This window comes from Rhyacophila brunnea, unplaced genomic scaffold (assembly GCF_057557595.1).
Source record: "Rhyacophila brunnea isolate RB1 unplaced genomic scaffold, BYU_Rbru_1.0 scaffold_15, whole genome shotgun sequence".
Lineage (NCBI taxonomy): Eukaryota > Metazoa > Arthropoda > Insecta > Trichoptera > Rhyacophilidae > Rhyacophila > Rhyacophila brunnea.
The window spans coordinates 33,723,318-33,742,192 of record NW_028232806.1 but is presented as its reverse complement, the minus strand read 5'-3'; the positions used below and the strand labels follow the sequence as shown (position 1 = coordinate 33,742,192).

At 34.2% G+C, this 18,875-nt stretch overlaps 1 protein-coding gene across 1 annotated transcript in view; it reads right to left on the bottom strand.

Annotated features, from left to right (window-relative positions):
• ssp3 (SCAPER domain-containing protein short spindle 3) overlaps positions 1-18,875 on the bottom strand; it is a 162,434-nt gene that overhangs the window by 128,890 nt on the left and 14,669 nt on the right. The window contains exons 5-15 of the mRNA XM_085943312.1: positions 16,013-16,088; positions 15,823-15,925; positions 14,900-14,989; positions 13,066-13,224; positions 10,674-10,844; positions 9,617-9,850; positions 7,783-7,918; positions 4,816-4,906; positions 4,212-4,536; positions 2,352-2,464; positions 2,108-2,231 (exon numbers count right to left, since the gene is read on the bottom strand). Coding sequence (XP_085799438.1) covers positions 2,108-2,231; positions 2,352-2,464; positions 4,212-4,536; positions 4,816-4,906; positions 7,783-7,918; positions 9,617-9,850; positions 10,674-10,844; positions 13,066-13,224; positions 14,900-14,989; positions 15,823-15,925; positions 16,013-16,088 — 1,622 coding nt within the window. The remainder of the gene's footprint in view (positions 1-2,107; positions 2,232-2,351; positions 2,465-4,211; positions 4,537-4,815; positions 4,907-7,782; positions 7,919-9,616; positions 9,851-10,673; positions 10,845-13,065; positions 13,225-14,899; positions 14,990-15,822; positions 15,926-16,012; positions 16,089-18,875) is intronic.

The window sequence follows — 18,875 nt, the reverse complement described above, 5'->3', positions numbered from 1 at the left end:
AGGTTTGTATTGACAGATTTTTTGTTTTTACGAGAAATGGATGTCAGCCACTTGCTCAACCTAGTAGGTCCATACTCTGACTCATACACAAATTGAAAAACAATATGTGTACTTGCCAGACCCAGGATTCGAACCTGGGACCTAACCTAATGTTACACTCCCAAATGGTCCCCATTTGGGGAGGTCTCTGTGGATCTGGAGAAGCCCGAATCGGTATCAAACCAACAAACAGTAAGGAATGATTGCGAAAATAAATAATAAAACTGACAATATTTTAAAATGTAATTTAACAACAATAGCAACACACCATTTTGCGCCGGATCTTGGCGCGCATGCACAGAAGAGGGTAGAAGGATTTTGACAGAAAAATTATAAACACGTTTATTTCGAGCTCCGCAAAAGATTGAAATTATATAAAATGTAGCCCCAAATATTCACGTAATAAACCTCGTCGTTTCCGACCACAATTCCGGTGTGTTATTTGTTCATCTCCAAGTCCCGAATCCAGACGAAAAACATAAGAAAAATAAAAGTGATAGCGTCTTTTCACTTTCGAAAATGTAGGAAGATGACACTAACCTAATATCCATTATGTATATAAGCTATTTTCAAAATTTGTTTGAAATTTGTTTGAAATTATATAAAATGTAGCCCCCAATATTCACGTAATAAACCTCGTCGTTTCCGACCACAATTCCGGTGTGTTATTTGTTCATCTCCAAATCCCAAATCCAGACGAAAAACATAAGAAAAATAAAAGTGATAGCGTCTTTTCACTTTCGAAAATGTAGGGAGATGACACTAACCTAATATCCATTATGTATATAAGCTATTTTCAAAATTTGTTTGCTGTTGGCTTCCTGTAAGCCGACAAGAACCGTGTTTTATTTAGACATGAATTTTATCTCAGTTGGTACTATGCGACCCAAAGAGGTTGGAAGGTCTTTAATATACGGCCATATATTTCCGATACAACATTTCACGGTGAAGTGTGATACGGCGAACTACATATGTACAAATTTCCGGACACAATGTCCAAATCAAGTAGGCTGTGAACTTTCCACTTTAAAAACAGGCGGTGATCTTCCACTCTCTACGATTGTCAATGTTTAACTTAAACAAACATCATAAGTATTATATTTGGCTGAAGACACTAAGGCGTTGAAAACTAAACAAAAACACCCGTCTTTCCACTGTCACAAAGAAATACCCACTGCATTTAGGTACCGTCAAACTATTATATTACAGCGCAATGGTAAGGGAAACTACGCCTCAGTTTAAAGCGCGCAAATTCACTTCTTCTCTTTCTCTCACTCCTGCGATAGGCCTGATTTAATTTTAATATCTTCCAAATAGGGATTATTAATCCAGAGGTTAGGGTCCGCCTTTACGTTGATCTTAATTTTCAGAGAAATATAAATATGTTGAATATGACTTTCTGGTTAATATCAGCAGCATTCAAAAATTCTCCCAGTATTTCATCTAGTGCAAATTCTCCGAATTGTGTAGCGATATAGTCGGTTGATAGCATGGTGAAAGCTTTCGCGGACCGGTAATAAATTCTTGCAGACCGGCGCCAGTCCGCGGACTACCGCTTGAAGAACACTGGTTTAAAACATAATATTATTTAAATCTGTCAATGGTAACCGAACACAAGTGAATTTAATACTTATAGGTTGTATAGGTATAAGGGGTGAATATTTTGTTACTACCACTGGGCACTAAAACACATTGATACCCCCCTGCGCATGCATGTACTTAGTACTACATGAATAATACTATTTCTTTGGCAACAATATAAATTGTATAAAAATAGGTCTTCATATTATTATTCTACAATATATTATGAGAATTCACATGACAGATAAATATCTCCTGACATAAGTATTCCATAATGCCATAAATAAAGGATAATCCCGAAGTATAGTCAATATTGACAAAAAAAACCACAACACAAAATCAGACATGCAGTGACACCTTGTGATAAATATTGGGATTAATGTAGATTTCTGTATAATTTTGGTTTGAATCTGAAATAAGATAAGCTAGTGGAAGACAATTTCGATAGATGTGTCTAATGAAAAAAAAAAAAAATTAATATTCCTACCTGCAATCTCTGCAGCATCAAATCAATGGGGTGTAAGATCTTGTTGGATAGAATGACATAATCGCAGTTTTGATGACAGTTCTGGCAGGCCATTTTGTAGAGGTTACTTGCAGTTATCAGCGTTCTATAAAGCAACAAAAGAAATTCAATAAATAAATGAATTGTGTCGATTTGTGGTTCTACTTGAAAGAATTTTCTCTTCTTTAATACAATAAGAGTTGTATGAAATTAGCAGTAAACTTACTTTGATGACACATCTGAAAAGTTTTCTTTTTCATTTATCCCCGAAGAAAGGATATCGTTGAGAATCGAGAAGCCATTAAGTTTTTGCCATGCCAATTTTTCTTGCGGGTTTATCTACAACAAAGAAATAGAAAGATAGTATTACATCCATGAGTTTGGATTTATAACCAGGAGGTATCTGATTAGTATTACATGTCAAGATGTTGATTTTGTAACAATTTTAGTGTGGTTGAATAGGTGCCTAGAAAAGTTTTAAATGTTCTGTAAGTTAGCTCGGTGAAACGTGGTGGCTAAAATTATGTTTATAGCCAGCATCTTTGCCATTTGTTTAATGTTTCGATAATCTGTTAATACAAAACCTCCACTCTGTGTAGGCCCATATGATCTTATTAGGATCGGATATGGAAAAAAAAAACTACTACAGTGGCGAAGGGTGGAGATAGGCTGTTAAAATCTGACATAAATAGTCCACACTAAACTTTGTCATACAAACATATTATTTGTTTTCATTGAACTAAGACTACAATCTGTAGGTGTTTTAAATTCAATTAAACCCTGCCTAATCCAAGCCACAGAAGATATTAGTCAAAAAATTTTAGTTCATCTATAAAATATCTAAAACTATGCCATTAAACCATACATATTTTATAGATAGAAGAATATTTTTTATCGATTTAAAACAAACTAAATTTGTAGTTCCAACTAAAACCATCTGTAATATAATATATCCTTAATTCAACGAAAACAAATAAATATGACTGAAAAAGAGCACTCATGCCATACCTAAACTATTATGGTTTGGTTTAGGCAGGGTTTAATGTTTAATTGAATATTAAAAACTAACCAGCACCAACTACAAATTATTGTATTTTTCGTTCAATGAAAATAAATAAGTAAGACTGACAAAGTTTAGTGTGCACTATTTATGTCAAATCATAACAACCTATCTCAACCCCTCGCCACTGATGTACCGTATGACACATGAGATTTTTATAACCATTCATCGAAATATTCTAAAGAATGTCAGTCTATTCTTTCAAAGGCAGTTAAAGTTAAATTTGAGTTATAATTGGGAATATTTTGGTTGCAGTACAAGTCGACCATGTTTCATATTCGAAATGGTCTATGTATGTAGTAATTAAAAAAACATCAGCACATCGATTCGAAACAATTTCATGTTTTAGAGGGTGGGTATTTCAGTGCCTGTAATTACATTTTTAATAATAATTTAAGAAATTGTTTCATTAAGTTAATTTGTGCTAAAGTACTCTAGTAGCTAATTTAATCTTTAGTTTTAGTAACCTTCTTCAATGTTCCTTTCATATCGGTGTCGTTTTCCAGAAAAGATTTTCTTCAATCGGTAGGTATTGTTACGTATTGAAGATGTTTATTTTTAAAAAGGGCCGTACAATCGACGACTGTTCTCAGTTATCGATTGGGCGACTTATTTTCTTTATTCGTAATTAATTATCAATTTAGAATATAATATTATAACAAAATAGAATAAAATAATTAATTAAATTCGAACACAGGAGGACACTGAACTGACAAACTGAAAACCGACGCGCACGTGATGTATAAGGATTCGCAACTGAACTCGCTCTGATAATATGTATAATCAAGGGGCTTTATATATTACGATAATAAGTCAATTAAGTTGACGATAGTCATACTTCGTTAGCACGTAACCCATTACTTTTGTTTGTGCAAGAAAGTGTTTAGCTTTCGATTTGTTATTGATATGTAAACCACACGTGTTTATCTACGTGATTCAGTAAGTAATAGATTGAGGTCACAGGTACACAACAGTATGTATTGTGATTCTATTCTAACGACTTACATCAACTATAAAAATGCTCACCTGTTTCTCCATGATCCTTGATAACTCTCCAAGAAACCTATCGAGCTGGTTTAGATTCCCTCCGCTGCTAATCGCGAACCCTTCACCTTTGGAGCTGCTGTTCTTACTGAGGTCACTCAATGAAGAGTGTACGGAGCTTCCTTTCTTGGAGTCTAGCCCATTCTTCATTATGATGTTCTGGTTCTTTGGCGGGCCATTAGCGGTGGAGTTGAGGCTTTGTCTTTGGACTATGCTGGCGATCTGATTGATGGATCGGGACATTTTGCTCTTCGCAGAGAATGCGTCGCAAGCGGGGAATTGGTATGTTGATTCATATTCTTGACCCCTGGTAATTAACACGAAATTTATTAACATGAGCATTCAGGAAGGTAAATATTCACTGTACATATTATTATATAAAAAAATGTGCATTACCATTTTCCTTCCTACGGGGTACAGACTTTTAGTGATGAATATTATTTAGCCATCCACCTAACACAATTAGGCTCTGAATCAAACACAGTATAATTTCTGCCAGATGCGATATTCAAACCCATAACCGATGGTTTCAAATTACTCCATTCGACTATTGACAATAAGAAATGATGCAATGTATTAAACTTACTTCGTAATCATTCGCTGCTTTATCTTCTTCAGCTTTTTCTTTTGCGCTTTGTGACGCTCTCTTGAAGCCGACACTCTGTTTTCATCTTTACCTAAAACAAAAATAAACAAAATAAATATCACTATGGTTCCATCTTGTTTTAACTTGATCTATTCCAACTACATAAATAGCATAACACTGCTTTGTGGGATGGGTCTAACAGTGGCGAAGACTCCATACTAAGCGATTATTTAAAGTCTACCTATTTAAAAAAAAAATTCATATATTAAGTATATTATTATATAAAAATAATAAATTTAATTTTCCAATGACATCTATATCGTATAATTATGTAGGAATATATTATACATTATAATAAGCACCATCTGACAAAAGTTTAAAAAAACATGCCACATCACGTCTTCTCTCTTCAACATTGCATTGTATGGATTATTTGCTGGGCGTTTTATAATATGGAGTTTATATCACGTGACCTCAGCGTGTCTGTTCCAGTCCATACAAAACGATACGCTGCTAGAGCTACACTTAACACATTTGCCCATAATTTGCACATAAGTATTTTAATATGTCTAGTTTCACAATTGTAAATTGTTATGGAACAGATAGGTACATAATAATGGATTTTTTCAAAGATGACAATATATTTTGAACGTAGGTTACGTTTAGGAAAATACATAATTCAAACTCATCGCTCAATTTTATATCATCAGTGAGCTTTTAAAATTTCATCGATTTAGTATGTCGTTGTCATTAGTGCAGTGGTTTCCAAACTTTATGTTACTTCTAATTATGTAGAAAATATTATTATCTTTGGCGGGCCCACCCACCTATCGCTGAGGTGAAGGGCAGAGTGGTGCTCTACTAATGTAGTATTATTTCCTAAATTATACACGGGAGTTGTATCACATGAAATTGCAACGCACAACCACATATTTAAAATATTTAATAGCTTTGAAACAAAGCAGCGCCTTTTACTATTAATAAAATAATGTGAAAAGTGCATTAGCAAACTAACCAAGAACTCAGTAAATAGATTTTTATTTGCTTCAATATATCTGGCGGAGAAATCATTTAAAAATAGAAACATGGCGAACTTATTTTTTTTGTAATTTTGATTTTCAAAGCTCCAATTTTTTATGAATGCCTTCACATTATTTTTAAATCTGTGAATGCATTAGTGGTCCTTGCATTGATTTATTCACACAATTTTTTTTTTCAATTTCAACCAAATAGACAAGTTTAACAACAAAATTATCATTCCTAAACAAATTTGCCTCAAATTTCAACATTATGATTTGTTCCTTTTATTTCATTTTTTCACGAGATAGCCAGCGCGCTTCAGAATATTATAGAATTATTGATTAATTAATGAATTATACACAGTATTATAAAATTAGTCTCCATATTTTCAGACAGGTTTGCAAACAACATTTTATAGGACTGTTTTTGTGGCCGTTTTATAAACTATGCATTTGCGAACTGCAAACTTGTGGCTACAATAATAGTGTTAAACTTTTCGCGCCTCCCTTTGCAACACTCTGCGCCTCCCAGTTTGGAAATCGCTGCATTAGTGTGTACCTATTCATCAGTAGTAATATCGAATTATCTTCTTATTTCCCGTAAGTATACCTGACAAGTGTGCTCTTTTTCTCAGATATCCACAGCCTACTTCTTTGCAAAAGTCACCCGTCGCCACTGATATCTAGATAGTATAGTAATAGTAAGGATCGCCATTTTGAGTCTGTGTAATATGGTCGAGTCTCTGCTTAGGTATGCCAATGCCTAAGAAGACTAAAATGAACCTCAACACAATGGACTGATAATATCGATAAGATGACTGGTACAAATAGGATGCCGGCAGCACTGAACAAGGTGAAATGGGGATAAAGGAAGAACACCTCTATCTATGTGCAGTAGTGGATAGAGTACAGTAAAACCTCATTAATACGAATTCCATGGGACCGAAAATCGAAAAAAAATTCGAATTACGAATTATCAAAATGTATGGGGGGAAAATACAAAAATTAAAAATTTTTTTTTTGATTTTCATTAATTTCGTTTCCGATCATAGATGTGCCTACCAAATTGGGTCATAAAATGTCAGGATTATTTTTATTACCTTCATAAAATAAGCAATTTATGATGTTTTAAAAAAAGTCTGTCACAATTTTCAGTGACTGGCTCATGAAACAGTGTACATTACAGTGGCGAAGGGTGGAGGTAGGCTGTTAAGATTCGCTGTAAATAGTGCACACTAAACTTTGTTAGTCATATGTATTTGTTTTTATTGAACTAAGACTACAATTTACAGATGGTGTTAGTTATTTTTTAAAAATCAATTAAACCCTGCCTAAACGAAACCATAATAGTTTTGGTCTAATTTGGGCGATACGACAAAATTGTGCACACTTTTCCATTCATAGTTATTTGTTTTCGTTGGATTAAAAATACATATTACACATATTATGGGCTCATTTTTTTATTTCATTAAGCCCTGCCCAAACCAAACTATAATAAATAAAAAATATTATTCTATCTATAAAATATTCAAAGTTATGTATGATTTAACTGCATAATTTTAGATATTTTATAGATATACATGTATTTTTTGACTTATTATCTATTATGGCTTGGTTTCTCAGGGTTTAATTGAATTTTAAAAACTAACCAACACTTTCTGTAAATTGTAGTCTTATTTCAATGAAAATAAATATGTATGTCTGAAAAAGTTTAATGTGCACTATTTATGGCGGATCTTAACAGCCTACCTCCACCCTTCGCCACTGGTACATTATTACGATTTATTGAATATTTTTATATGCCAGGACACTGAAATAATTTCGAATTACGAAATTCGAATTAAAGGTATGGTTTTATATGAAAATAATGTTCAAGGGACTTTTTTTTCGCCAAAATTTCGAATTATCAGTGTTTTTACTAACGAGGTTTTACTGTAGTTTTAAATACCTTCAGTAATGCACTTATCGCCATCTTCGTGTAGTGGCATCAGTGAATTGTATCCAACAGCTGATCCATTCATGCCATTATGTCGTCGGCTTGACTCATTGCTCGGTTTCAACCGACTTAGGACATCATTGTTAGACTGTCAAACAAAAACATCATTTGAAAAAAATATAGGTACATACCCAGTGTTGCCAACTTTTTCTATGCTGATTATAGTACAAAAGCGTAAAAATTATAGTATTTCTGGAAAATATATAGTACAGGAACATTTTTCGTCTTGAATCCTTTAAAATTATAGTATTTTGGTATATTTGGCGTAAAATTATAGTATTTTACATTTTTCGCAGAATTAAAATTATAGTATTTTACTATAATTATAGTACGGTTGGCATCACTGAACATACCCAACAATTTTCCATATAATTTTATATTAAATAGATTCAGGTAGAGATGAAAAAAGCCAAAATTACGAAGACATAGCCCGGTCACACATACAAACTCATCTTGACTGCAAAATTTAAAATTTGTCGATACAATTTTGTTGGCATTCACAATACACATGTAACTTAAAATGTACACCCGTCAATAAATAAAAAAAGAAAGGAAGGAACATACTGATTCATTGCAGAAAAAAAAACCAGAAACCAAATTCGCCATTTTGGAAAGCGACGATTTTGCGTGAACAAATATCTCGTGGTCTGTATGTGTGCGGTATATACTTCGTATGTGTTAGTAATTTTGTGTATTTTATGTTTGTGTAACACGCAATGTTGGCCATATTTGCTGGCCTTTCTAATTGCCGTGATTTGTACATCTGCTCATTCCTTCTTTTTTTTATTTGTAGACCCCCGTAGAAAGCGTAGATGCAACATTTTTGGTAGGAAAAAACAACAAGTGAACCGGCTTGATGACGCAGTCAACCATTCAAACACTTTTAGTATTATACTTAACCAAGGCCTGAACAAAAATGAACCATAAGTGCAAAGGAAAAAGCATTTGGCACGCTTATATTCTCCGCAATAAGCGTTGAGTAAGATAGAATTTCTACAGCTGAATTAAATATTTTTTGTACACATCGCCGGTAAATATTGGTTTGAGTTTGAATGATTCCATTCATTCAAAAACCGCGGGCACGTATTGCTGAAATTTACTGGTCATATTGTGTTAAATATAAAGTTAGTGGTAATTGTTTTTAGTTAATTTAGTAGAAAATATGGTTAACTATGTTGTGTTTAAATTTGGTAGCGGTACTGAGAAGCGACATGATGGTATAACGTTTCATAGTTACGTTAATAATAATAAAATTAAGGTTCTCCTATGCGTTATACGCAAGAAACGCAGCTTGATATAGCTGAACGATATACACTCTCTTTATATTATTACTCCAAGTACTTAACTGTATTTTAATTCAAGATAAGTCTCTATTAATATTTTTAATCACAGATAAGTGTTCATAGATAATACTTTACAGTCATACCGAAGGTATTAAAAAACACGCTTATTAAAAGAAATAAAAACGCGAAATTTATCCCTTCGCCTTAATGAGGGTTACGTAAGGTTATGTTAGATAGATGGTACGGCAGGTAAAAAGCTCTACAGTGACGCATGCACAGTTGCTGCTCTTTCGCTTTGGCTATTCATGTGACATCACAGTGCTGATTGCGTGCGCGGAAGACAGTTGCAATATTCTTGGCAGCTTTGATTTATGGCCATGTTGCAGTCGAGACGATTTTTTATGTGCGACTAGGCATAAAGTGGCTAGATGCTTGAACTAATATTACAAATAGGGTTTCATACTGGAAAAATGAGTTGAAATTAAAAAGTTTATAATATGAACCTTAATCTTAGTGCCTGAATCCCATTCATGGACATTAATATTAGCGGCGTTAGCATTCAGATGCTCAGGTCTCAGCGAAGACAGCTCCAACGCCCTTTGCCGAATAAGAGAGATGGTCTGCTGATGCCGACGCGCTGTCTCCCTCTGTTTCAAGCAGATTCGTCTACGAAGAGCTTGAGCGGTGGCCGCCTGTGCAGCAAGCAGAGCCGATAGTCTCTCTGATCTTCCGCGAGCCTGAAAGATGAAACAAACACAGCCAAATATATCTCTTTACCCCACAAAAGTAAACAATATTGCATATAATAAGAAAAATAATGACAAGGATGTTCACAAACGCAAATCACAAATAAGCAGACTCGCAGACTCCGCAACTATAACCTGGCCTGATCGAGAAATGTCATTTTGAATCTAGGTATGAGCTTCCGCTTCAATGCTGTCAGTTTGATGTTTGCTTTTATAATGAGTATCGCCTGACTTCATTTCGTTACTTTAATAGACAATAACTATACCAAACAAAAATAATATCCGGAATAGTTTGCGGTTTAATACCCCGTTTACACGTGCATGGATTTACTGCTGACATTACGTATTACCGCGGCCATAACAAGAAAATGCTTGTGTAAACATTTATTATCATGCAAGTTGCATGATTACATGCATGAATCAAAAAAATTCGGAAGTTTGTTCGAAGAACTTGTTGGAAGAAGGATTGTTCGATATCTGCACCTGCGCAGTAGAACGATAGTGGCGAACTTGCCGGTAAAAAAACGAACTACATCGCTCATTTTGAGGTTAACCGATTTTCACAATCTGTCAAATAGTACTATACAATGACAACATCGCTAAACATTTTTGGATTACCTACTCATAATTTTCAACACTACACATTATGAACCAATTAAAACGAGCATCGAGATGATCGAATTGGTATCTGAATCGTGGAGTGTAATTATTGCTATTTAGGGTTGATGATTAGGGATGATGACGATCGGCGTAAGTTGTCAACTCTGCTCGTCGAATTAGATTATTTTAAGCAAATAATTTGATGATGCTGTACCTTTTCTTCTGCGAGCTGAGCCCTTTCTTTTTCCCTCTGCATCTGCTGCCTTCCCACTCGTTCCTCTCTTTGCCTTCTGCTCTCTCTCATTTTGTCCAGTCTTATTTTCCTCTCTGTCTCGAGAGCTCTCCGTCTCTCTTCCACAGCTGCCTCTTTAGCCGCTTTCTCTTCCTACACGGAAACAAACAACTTATTTAGCAACGGTACAATCATTACACATTCTAACACCTAATGTGAAAAATTAATATTGTTTTACATTATAATTACATTTAACTGACTGATAAGGTTGACACTTGTGAATAGCCAGCGTCAATCTGTTATACTAACCTAAAATAAAAAATAAGTAATATAGTAATAGTAAGTAAGTAATAATAATCTCCATTTAATATTGTGAAAACTTTACGGTTTGCCAATATTAAAGTATTTTTCTCTATACATAATACAGTATACTCTCAGTAATCCGCCGCTCGATTATCCTACAACTACTATAATCAGCCGTTATTTTTACTAGTTGAAAGCACAAAATCAAGCTCCATAATTCGACGGTATTCGATTGTCAATTTCAGTAGTCCGCCGCGTACAAGTATAATACAACGCAGATGAGACGGGTTTATTTTGGAAACTTCCCCTTTGTAAAATGTACGTTTATCGCGAAAAAAGTAATGACCAAGGAGGAAAGTGCCCAAGGACCATATCACAATTTTATTATTATGCCCTGCTCCAATGCAACCGGGACACACAAAATGAAGCTTTTGGGCATAGGGAAAGCCAGGAATCTTAAGCCATTCAAGAATATCTGCTTAGTTGTGTATCAACTAGTTGTGTCAAGTGATTTACTGTTTAATATTCAGTTAATAAACTCAGTTTATAAATATGTAAATTATAAATAAAACCGTAATTTGCTAGTAAAAATTTTTCAAAAAAACTATTTTTACTACGAGGGTGGGTCAATAAGTCCTTAGAAAAGCCGACAGGTGGCGCGACTAGTACTGCAAGCGGTTTGTTTTCATGCAGCGGCACTACCGATTCAGTATGCTGCGAAGTTTCAATCAGATTGGTCGGGTTGTTGTGTGTTTCTCGTACATTTAAAAAAAAATTTGCTTGTGGAAAATGGAAAAATGGAAAATGGAGAAAATTGAGTTTAGAGTTGTTATTAAACATTTTAATATAAAAGGGTTAACAGCAAAGGAAATAAAAAATGAGTTGGATTTAGTTCACGGCATATCTGCTCTTTCACTTGCAACTATTTATAACTGGTTAAATGAATTTAAACGTGGTCGTACATCAACAAAGGATGAACCACGCTCAGGACGTCCTGTAGAGGTGACTACACCAGAAATGATCAATAAAATCCACGATATGGTGTTAAGTGACCGAAGATTAAAGTTGAGTGAGATAATTGAGGTTACAGGGATCTCAAAAGGTAGCGTCATTTCTATTTTACATGACAAATTGGGCATGAAAAATATTTCTGCAAGATGGGTGCCGCGTTTGCTCACAGTCGACAATAAACGCAGTAGGGTGGTGGCCTCTAAAGCCCTGTTGTCGCTCATGCAACGCAATCCGGATGAATTTTTTCGTCGCTTTGTGACTGTAGATGAAACATGGATACACCACTATACTCCCGAGACGAAAGAACAGTCAAAGCAGTGGATTGCGAAGGCAAACCATGTCCAAAGAAGGCGAAAACCGTAAAATCAGCTGGTAAGGTTATGGCTACTGTATTTTGGGATGCACGTGAAATTATTTTCGTTGACTATTTGGAAAAAGGAAAAACAATAACAGGGGATTATTATGTATCTTTATTGGACCAGCTAAAAAACAAAATTGAAGAAAAACGGCCTCATTTAAACAGGAAAAAAATCCTCTTTCATCAGGACAATGCCCGTGTTCACACATGTTTACGATCAATGGCTAAAATTGAAGAATTGAAGTTCGAATTGGTCGACCACCCACCGTATTCGCCAGATTTAGCCCCCAGTGACTTTTTCCTTTTCCCAAACTTAAAAAAATGGCTAAGTGGACAACGTTTTTTTTCAAATGAAGAAGTCATCGATCGGACAAATGCTTATTTTGAGGACCTTCCGAAAACTTATTTTTCTGACGGTTTAAAAAAAATTGAGAAACGTCTAACCAAGTGTATTGAGCTCCAAGGAAATTATGTTGAGAAATAAAAAAAAAATACAAAAATAAAACCTGTTTTAATGCTTTTTTCTAAGGAATTATTGACCCACCCTCGTAAATACCTGTTTTAATTTTTACCATATTTTGTATGCATGCACTATAATCCGCTGCTTTCACTAATTGGACACTTGTCTGGTTTTTGGGGTGGCGTATTACTGAGAGAGTACTGTACTGTCATATTTTAATAGTAAAAAAATGCCCTCCTTACCAATCTCCTCATTCTATCCGCCCGGACCTCTCTCAATCTGGAAGTCTGCTCTCGACACTGCGCCAGAAAGTCATGCCGTTTATTTTCAGCCTCCAACTGCTTTATGAAAGCTATCTCGCGGAGCTTTTCGTCTTCGTCGTGAGCTTTGCGAACAATATCCTGAAATTAATCAGATCAATAGATATACTAACATAAATTGACCGGTGTTTGAATTTGGAACTAAACTCATCACAATATAAAAAATACTGAATGATATGCCAAATGTTAGCTTGTAGCACCCTCACTCAGTGATCAACCAATAGTGCAGGGTTTCCCAAACTATGTTCCGTAGAACCTGAGTAGGTGTTCCGCGATAATTTGGAAAGGTTTTATACACTGCAATACATTTACTAAGAAGTAAAATAAGTAAAACTAAAATAAGTAATGAAACTAGTAAGGATGATTCCTGGGTTCGGAATCCATTTTCCGTGACAGCTAAACCAGTAGGCTTAAGTGCAATTGACTACCCCATTTTTTCAAAACAGGCTATTGTTGTTTTACTTCTGTTTTCTACAACCTATTTATGCTTAGCGGGATTTTCTTTTTATGCTACAACGAAGTCAAAGTGCAGGAACAGGCTCGACGCCACACCAGATATTAGAATGCAACTTACCAATATTGTGCCTGATATCAAGAAGATATGCAATTCAAGGACTCAAAATCATCAAAGTCATTAAGTGCTTTATTTATTCATATTTTAATGTTTATATTATATTAGTTTTATTTTTAAAAATAATTACTATCTAAATAAATAATGTGTTTTAATAACATTTTTTTTTTAATTTTCACTAGTAGGAATAACCAACCTAAAAAATAAGCCAAGTGTTCCGTTAAAATTTCCGGGTTTACGAAGTGTTCCATTGCAGAAAAAGTTTGGGAAACCCTGCAATACTGGATGATCTAGTTAGTTAATTACAAATTGCTAATAAAAAATGACCCTCGCAATGCGTACCTATCTTACCATCACACTTTATTATCAATTTTATTTTTCCAAATTACAAAAATATGCCTATTGGAAGAATTCTGTAAAATATCTTTGACCGAGTGAGATTCAAATACACATTCATCACTTTCTAGACGAGGGGCTCCTGCAACCGATCCAAGTGGCTTTCTTGTGGAAAATTCCTAATAACTGAGAATGTTCTCAAAGTAGGTCGACAAATGGCTGCCATCACTGTAACTTGAATCTAGGTAATAAATAATATTACCAAATTCGACTCATAGATGGCGTCAGGATTGCTTGTCTATGTACTTGCTAATAATTAAGATTTAATATACGTCATGTTGAATTATATTCCTGATAGATAATTCTGTGGTTTTCATATAAAAATCGCTGAAGCAAGTTATAGTTTGACATAAATGATATTTTTGTATGCAAAAAAGATGTAAAAGAGAAAATATCTAATTTTTGTTTTTTACAAGAAATGGATATCAGCCACATGCTCAACCTATTAGGTCCATACCCTGACAGACACAAATTGAAAAACAATATGTGTATTTGCCAGACCCAGGATTCGAAACAGGGACCCACGGCATTATAGTCCAACGCTTAGGCCGCGCGGCCACAGTGGGTGTCTCTGTATTTGTGGATACTTATGGTTTTCCATATATTTCACGAATACCGGTATTCAATTGGAAATGCCGAAATACCGGTATTAGTATTTTCATTTCGTATTGCTAATAACTGATAATTAATCACTTTCATATGTTTAGGGCCCATCATTATAGAAGCAGATTTTCTCGAACACGTTTGAGATTGAACAATATGTTCAAATATTGTTATATATGTTAATACCTTCAGTCTTTGGTCCCGATTCTCGGCAGCTCTTTGTAGTCTTTGCTCCATTCGTAGTCGCTTTTCTTCAATCAATTGAACCTTGGCAGCCTATAAATACAACTCATATTTAGGTCTACTGATATTCATAAATTGAAATACAATCATATTTCCTACCAATTTCATAGATAAAATTGGTTTGACTAATTCACTTGTAGAATCATAGATAAATTTAAAAGCTCACTGCATTATGAAAACTAATTAAGACTAAAGACTGGTATTATTTTGAAGGATGATTCTTTCCTTTCAAAGACAAACTTCCTATATAAATTCCGATTTCTATGTAGCTCTTGTTAATACGAAATTCAAGTAACCAAAATTTCGAATTGTGAATTACAAAATGTATGCACTTTAATTACTTAACAAATTAAAGACAGACAGAAAAAGATTAAAGCCAAGTTAAATTTTGAAGTAAATTTAACAATAATTTACTAAAACTACTACAACTTTTTTATTATATGGTTAATTCAAATATTTTTTAAAACTTGTACATAAGTATAGTTATTGAATATGTAGGTAAATTTGTTAATACATATCCAAAAATAAAAAATAAATCATTTATAGTACGGACAAATGGCGCCAAATTGACGCCGATCGTCCAGAATCCCTTGGTCAACAGCAGCGTCAAATTGGCACTGATTGTCTCCAATAAGTTAAATGTCTAAAAGTTTAAACCTATTACAATAATGAATATCATTGGAAACTTGTAATGAAATTCGTATGAATTAAAAATTAAGACCATTGCGTGAAAAAAAGTTTGTGAGGTGAAAAATTCGAATTACATATTACGAGTGATTAATTTATCTTAGGTTTTACTGTGGAAAGAAATAATACATGGGATTGATTTGAAAATGTGTAAAATCGTGAGGTGAAATAATTTATACCGTGACATCTTGTACTCTTGCCAAGAGCTGATGCAATTTACTGCTTCTTTCCTTCTGCAGAGCAGTCCGATGATGCTCGGCTCTCGCTTGTTTAGCTTGGTATCTTTGAAAATAAGAATACTTTATTAAAACATCTTTAATTCATAATTTGAATGGTATGAACATCATTTTATTAACCGATAGTACTTGCCTTCTCAAAGTTTCCTGCAAACTTCCTCTTCTTCGCATGCTGTTTGAAAGTTTAGCGTGCAACTGCTGAGCTCGTCCTGCAAAAAAATATTCAATAACACTGAATAAAACGCATTATTCTTTAGCTTCCGAATACTCAACAAGTTAAAGCATCAATTGTCAAATCCTTGAAGTTGGGTAATCCATGGTGATTATTTATTTATTGAATCCCCTTCCTTCAAAATGTAAATACAGTAAAACCTCGTTAATACGAATTCCATGGGACCGAAAATCGAAAAATAATTCAAATTATGAAATGTATATAATATCGTTTACGATCATAGATGTGCCTACCAAATTTCTGGTGCCGTGTGTGTTAATGGGTCATAAAATGTCAGGATTATTTTTATCACCTTCTTAAAATAAGCAATTTTTGATGTTTTAACCTTTCTAACGCGGCAACTGACTTTAGTCAGCCTATACGCGCGAGTCATCCGCGCGTCAGCTGACTAAAGTCATTTCGATTTTCGTTTGCCTAGTACTGCTTTCCGCCAGGCGCGAATAATTCGAATATTGATTTAATTTATTCAAAAATCATCCTTCTCTTGACATCTGTCAATGGATAGCCTAAACTTTTGTTCTATCTAATTTAAATAAATATTTTTCGGGAGCGTGTCTTGAATAAAAATATATCAGTCATCGGGCCAATTCAAATTTGCCGCGTATATAGTGTCTTATCGCTTCTTAGTGCATGTGCGCCGAAGACATTTGACTGACGTGTTTGTAACGATACGAGTTTGCGATATAATAAGTTATATTGTTTTTTAGTGATTGAAAAACTATTTGGTGCGTAAACTGTTAAATAGAATATTCGAAAGTTACATTGATCAAAGTGAATTTACAAAATATTTTTACAAAAGGAATGCTTTTGGAGATTGCATTCATTCGCCTATCTGCCAGTATATTATCCGCGAGTTTATAGTTTCGGAAAATAATTTGAACCAGGTGTCATTTAAATATACCTAAAAGTCCGCGATTTAATATGTCTCTTTGTTTATCATTGATTAACATTTTTAAATACTATTTTCTGGTTATAGTATTAGGTGAAACAGACAAAAATTATTTATTTACCCTAGTTATCAGCCATTTATAAAGAAAAGACACGAACACTCAGACGCCCGTTCCCGCATAAATGCGGAAATTGTCGTATTACGCAAACACCAGGTCCCGCGCTACTGAATTTTTATACACTGCGCGGCAAATCATCGTCTGCTGGTGTGAGACAGACACTTGAGAATTATTTTTTTCGTAATACTATTCAAAAGGGTTTGATTCATGACTACTATTTTTTTTATGTAGAATTCTTCTTATATTTATAGTCGAAAATAACCCGAGTTACTTACTATCACGTCATTATAATAAAATAAGAGATTACCTATTCTAGTACCAGGTTATTGAAGTAATATAATAAAAAAAAAAAAAATGAACTTGAAAATAAAATTGTGGTGACTATAAAGCATTTAGAAGTGCAAAAAGTGTTTGAAATTTAATATTTTACGAATTGTAATAGGTATTCGAAAAATAAACCATTTTGTTATATAAACTATGTGTCATTCGATTCCATTCAGTTCGGGGTCAATGGTAGGTACAAACCAGGCACTGGTGGTAAGTACATCACTCTCAAATAGCCAGTAGTTCTCAAGGATGATTTATTTATACTCGGCCTGCAGTGCTGCAATGTGTATGCGAGTTCAAACAAAAGTTACACAGTTTGAGATGTCCTGGATGCTATAAAAATGAGTTATTTATGACTGATATTTTTTCAACACACTCAACAAAAATGCTCATAAAAGTCATAAACCATATTATTATTCATTATGTGTATGGCATATTTGTCGAAATGGTAGCCGGTAGACTATAAGAATACTGAACTGTTCTTACACTTGTTAATCTGTCATCGACGCATTAGTCCAGCACCATTTCGTAAGTGTCATGGCGCCGCTCGAGTAAGCTGGCATTTTTTCAATGAAGAAGTCTTGTTCGTGATTTCTTATCAGATTTAGGCGACGAATGTTTATTTTTAGAGTCACATAAAATATTAGGTTCTGTCATAATCATTTTTGAACTTGACTCCGATTTTTTACTACTCTATTTGTGTATGTTTGACTGACATTTATTACGATTTATTGATGCTTGAAATCACAACGCGCACTGTTGTACTAAGTCGGGATTCGTAACGCTTAGAAAGGGTTAAGAAAAGTTCTGTCACAATTTTCAATGACTGGCTCATGAAATAGTGTACTTTATTACGATTTATTGAATATTTTTGTATGCCAGGGACTTCGAATTACGAAATTTGAATTAAAGGTATGGTTTTATATGAAAATAATGTTCAAGGGACTTTTTTTTCGGGAAAATTTCGAATTACGGCGAATTTTGAATTATCAGTGTTCTTACTAACGAGATTTACTGTATATAATTTAAACGATTGCGATGTCACTGGATTAATTGAATAAAGGTATTACACCGCAAGATGGTAACCCTTGCATTTGAGCATAACAATTTCAATGACAACACTATGTCAAACATTGACATTCATATTTATAAACATTATCCATCGACAAGTGACATTTAGAAATGGATATAATGCGTTTGCCTCAATAATTGGTGCAAATACAATTTTTCTTCGTTGCAAACAAGAAAAAAGAAATATTTACTCTTTTTATATTGATGATATACACAATTACTTGAGATTCTCTATACCAGGGATTCGCAACCCCGAGCCCACGCACGCCATGGCGCCCGCCCACAGGCCGATTTGTATGCGGCCGCCACTATTCAACTGGGACAGAATTTTTTAAATTTGAATTTAAATACTTATTTAA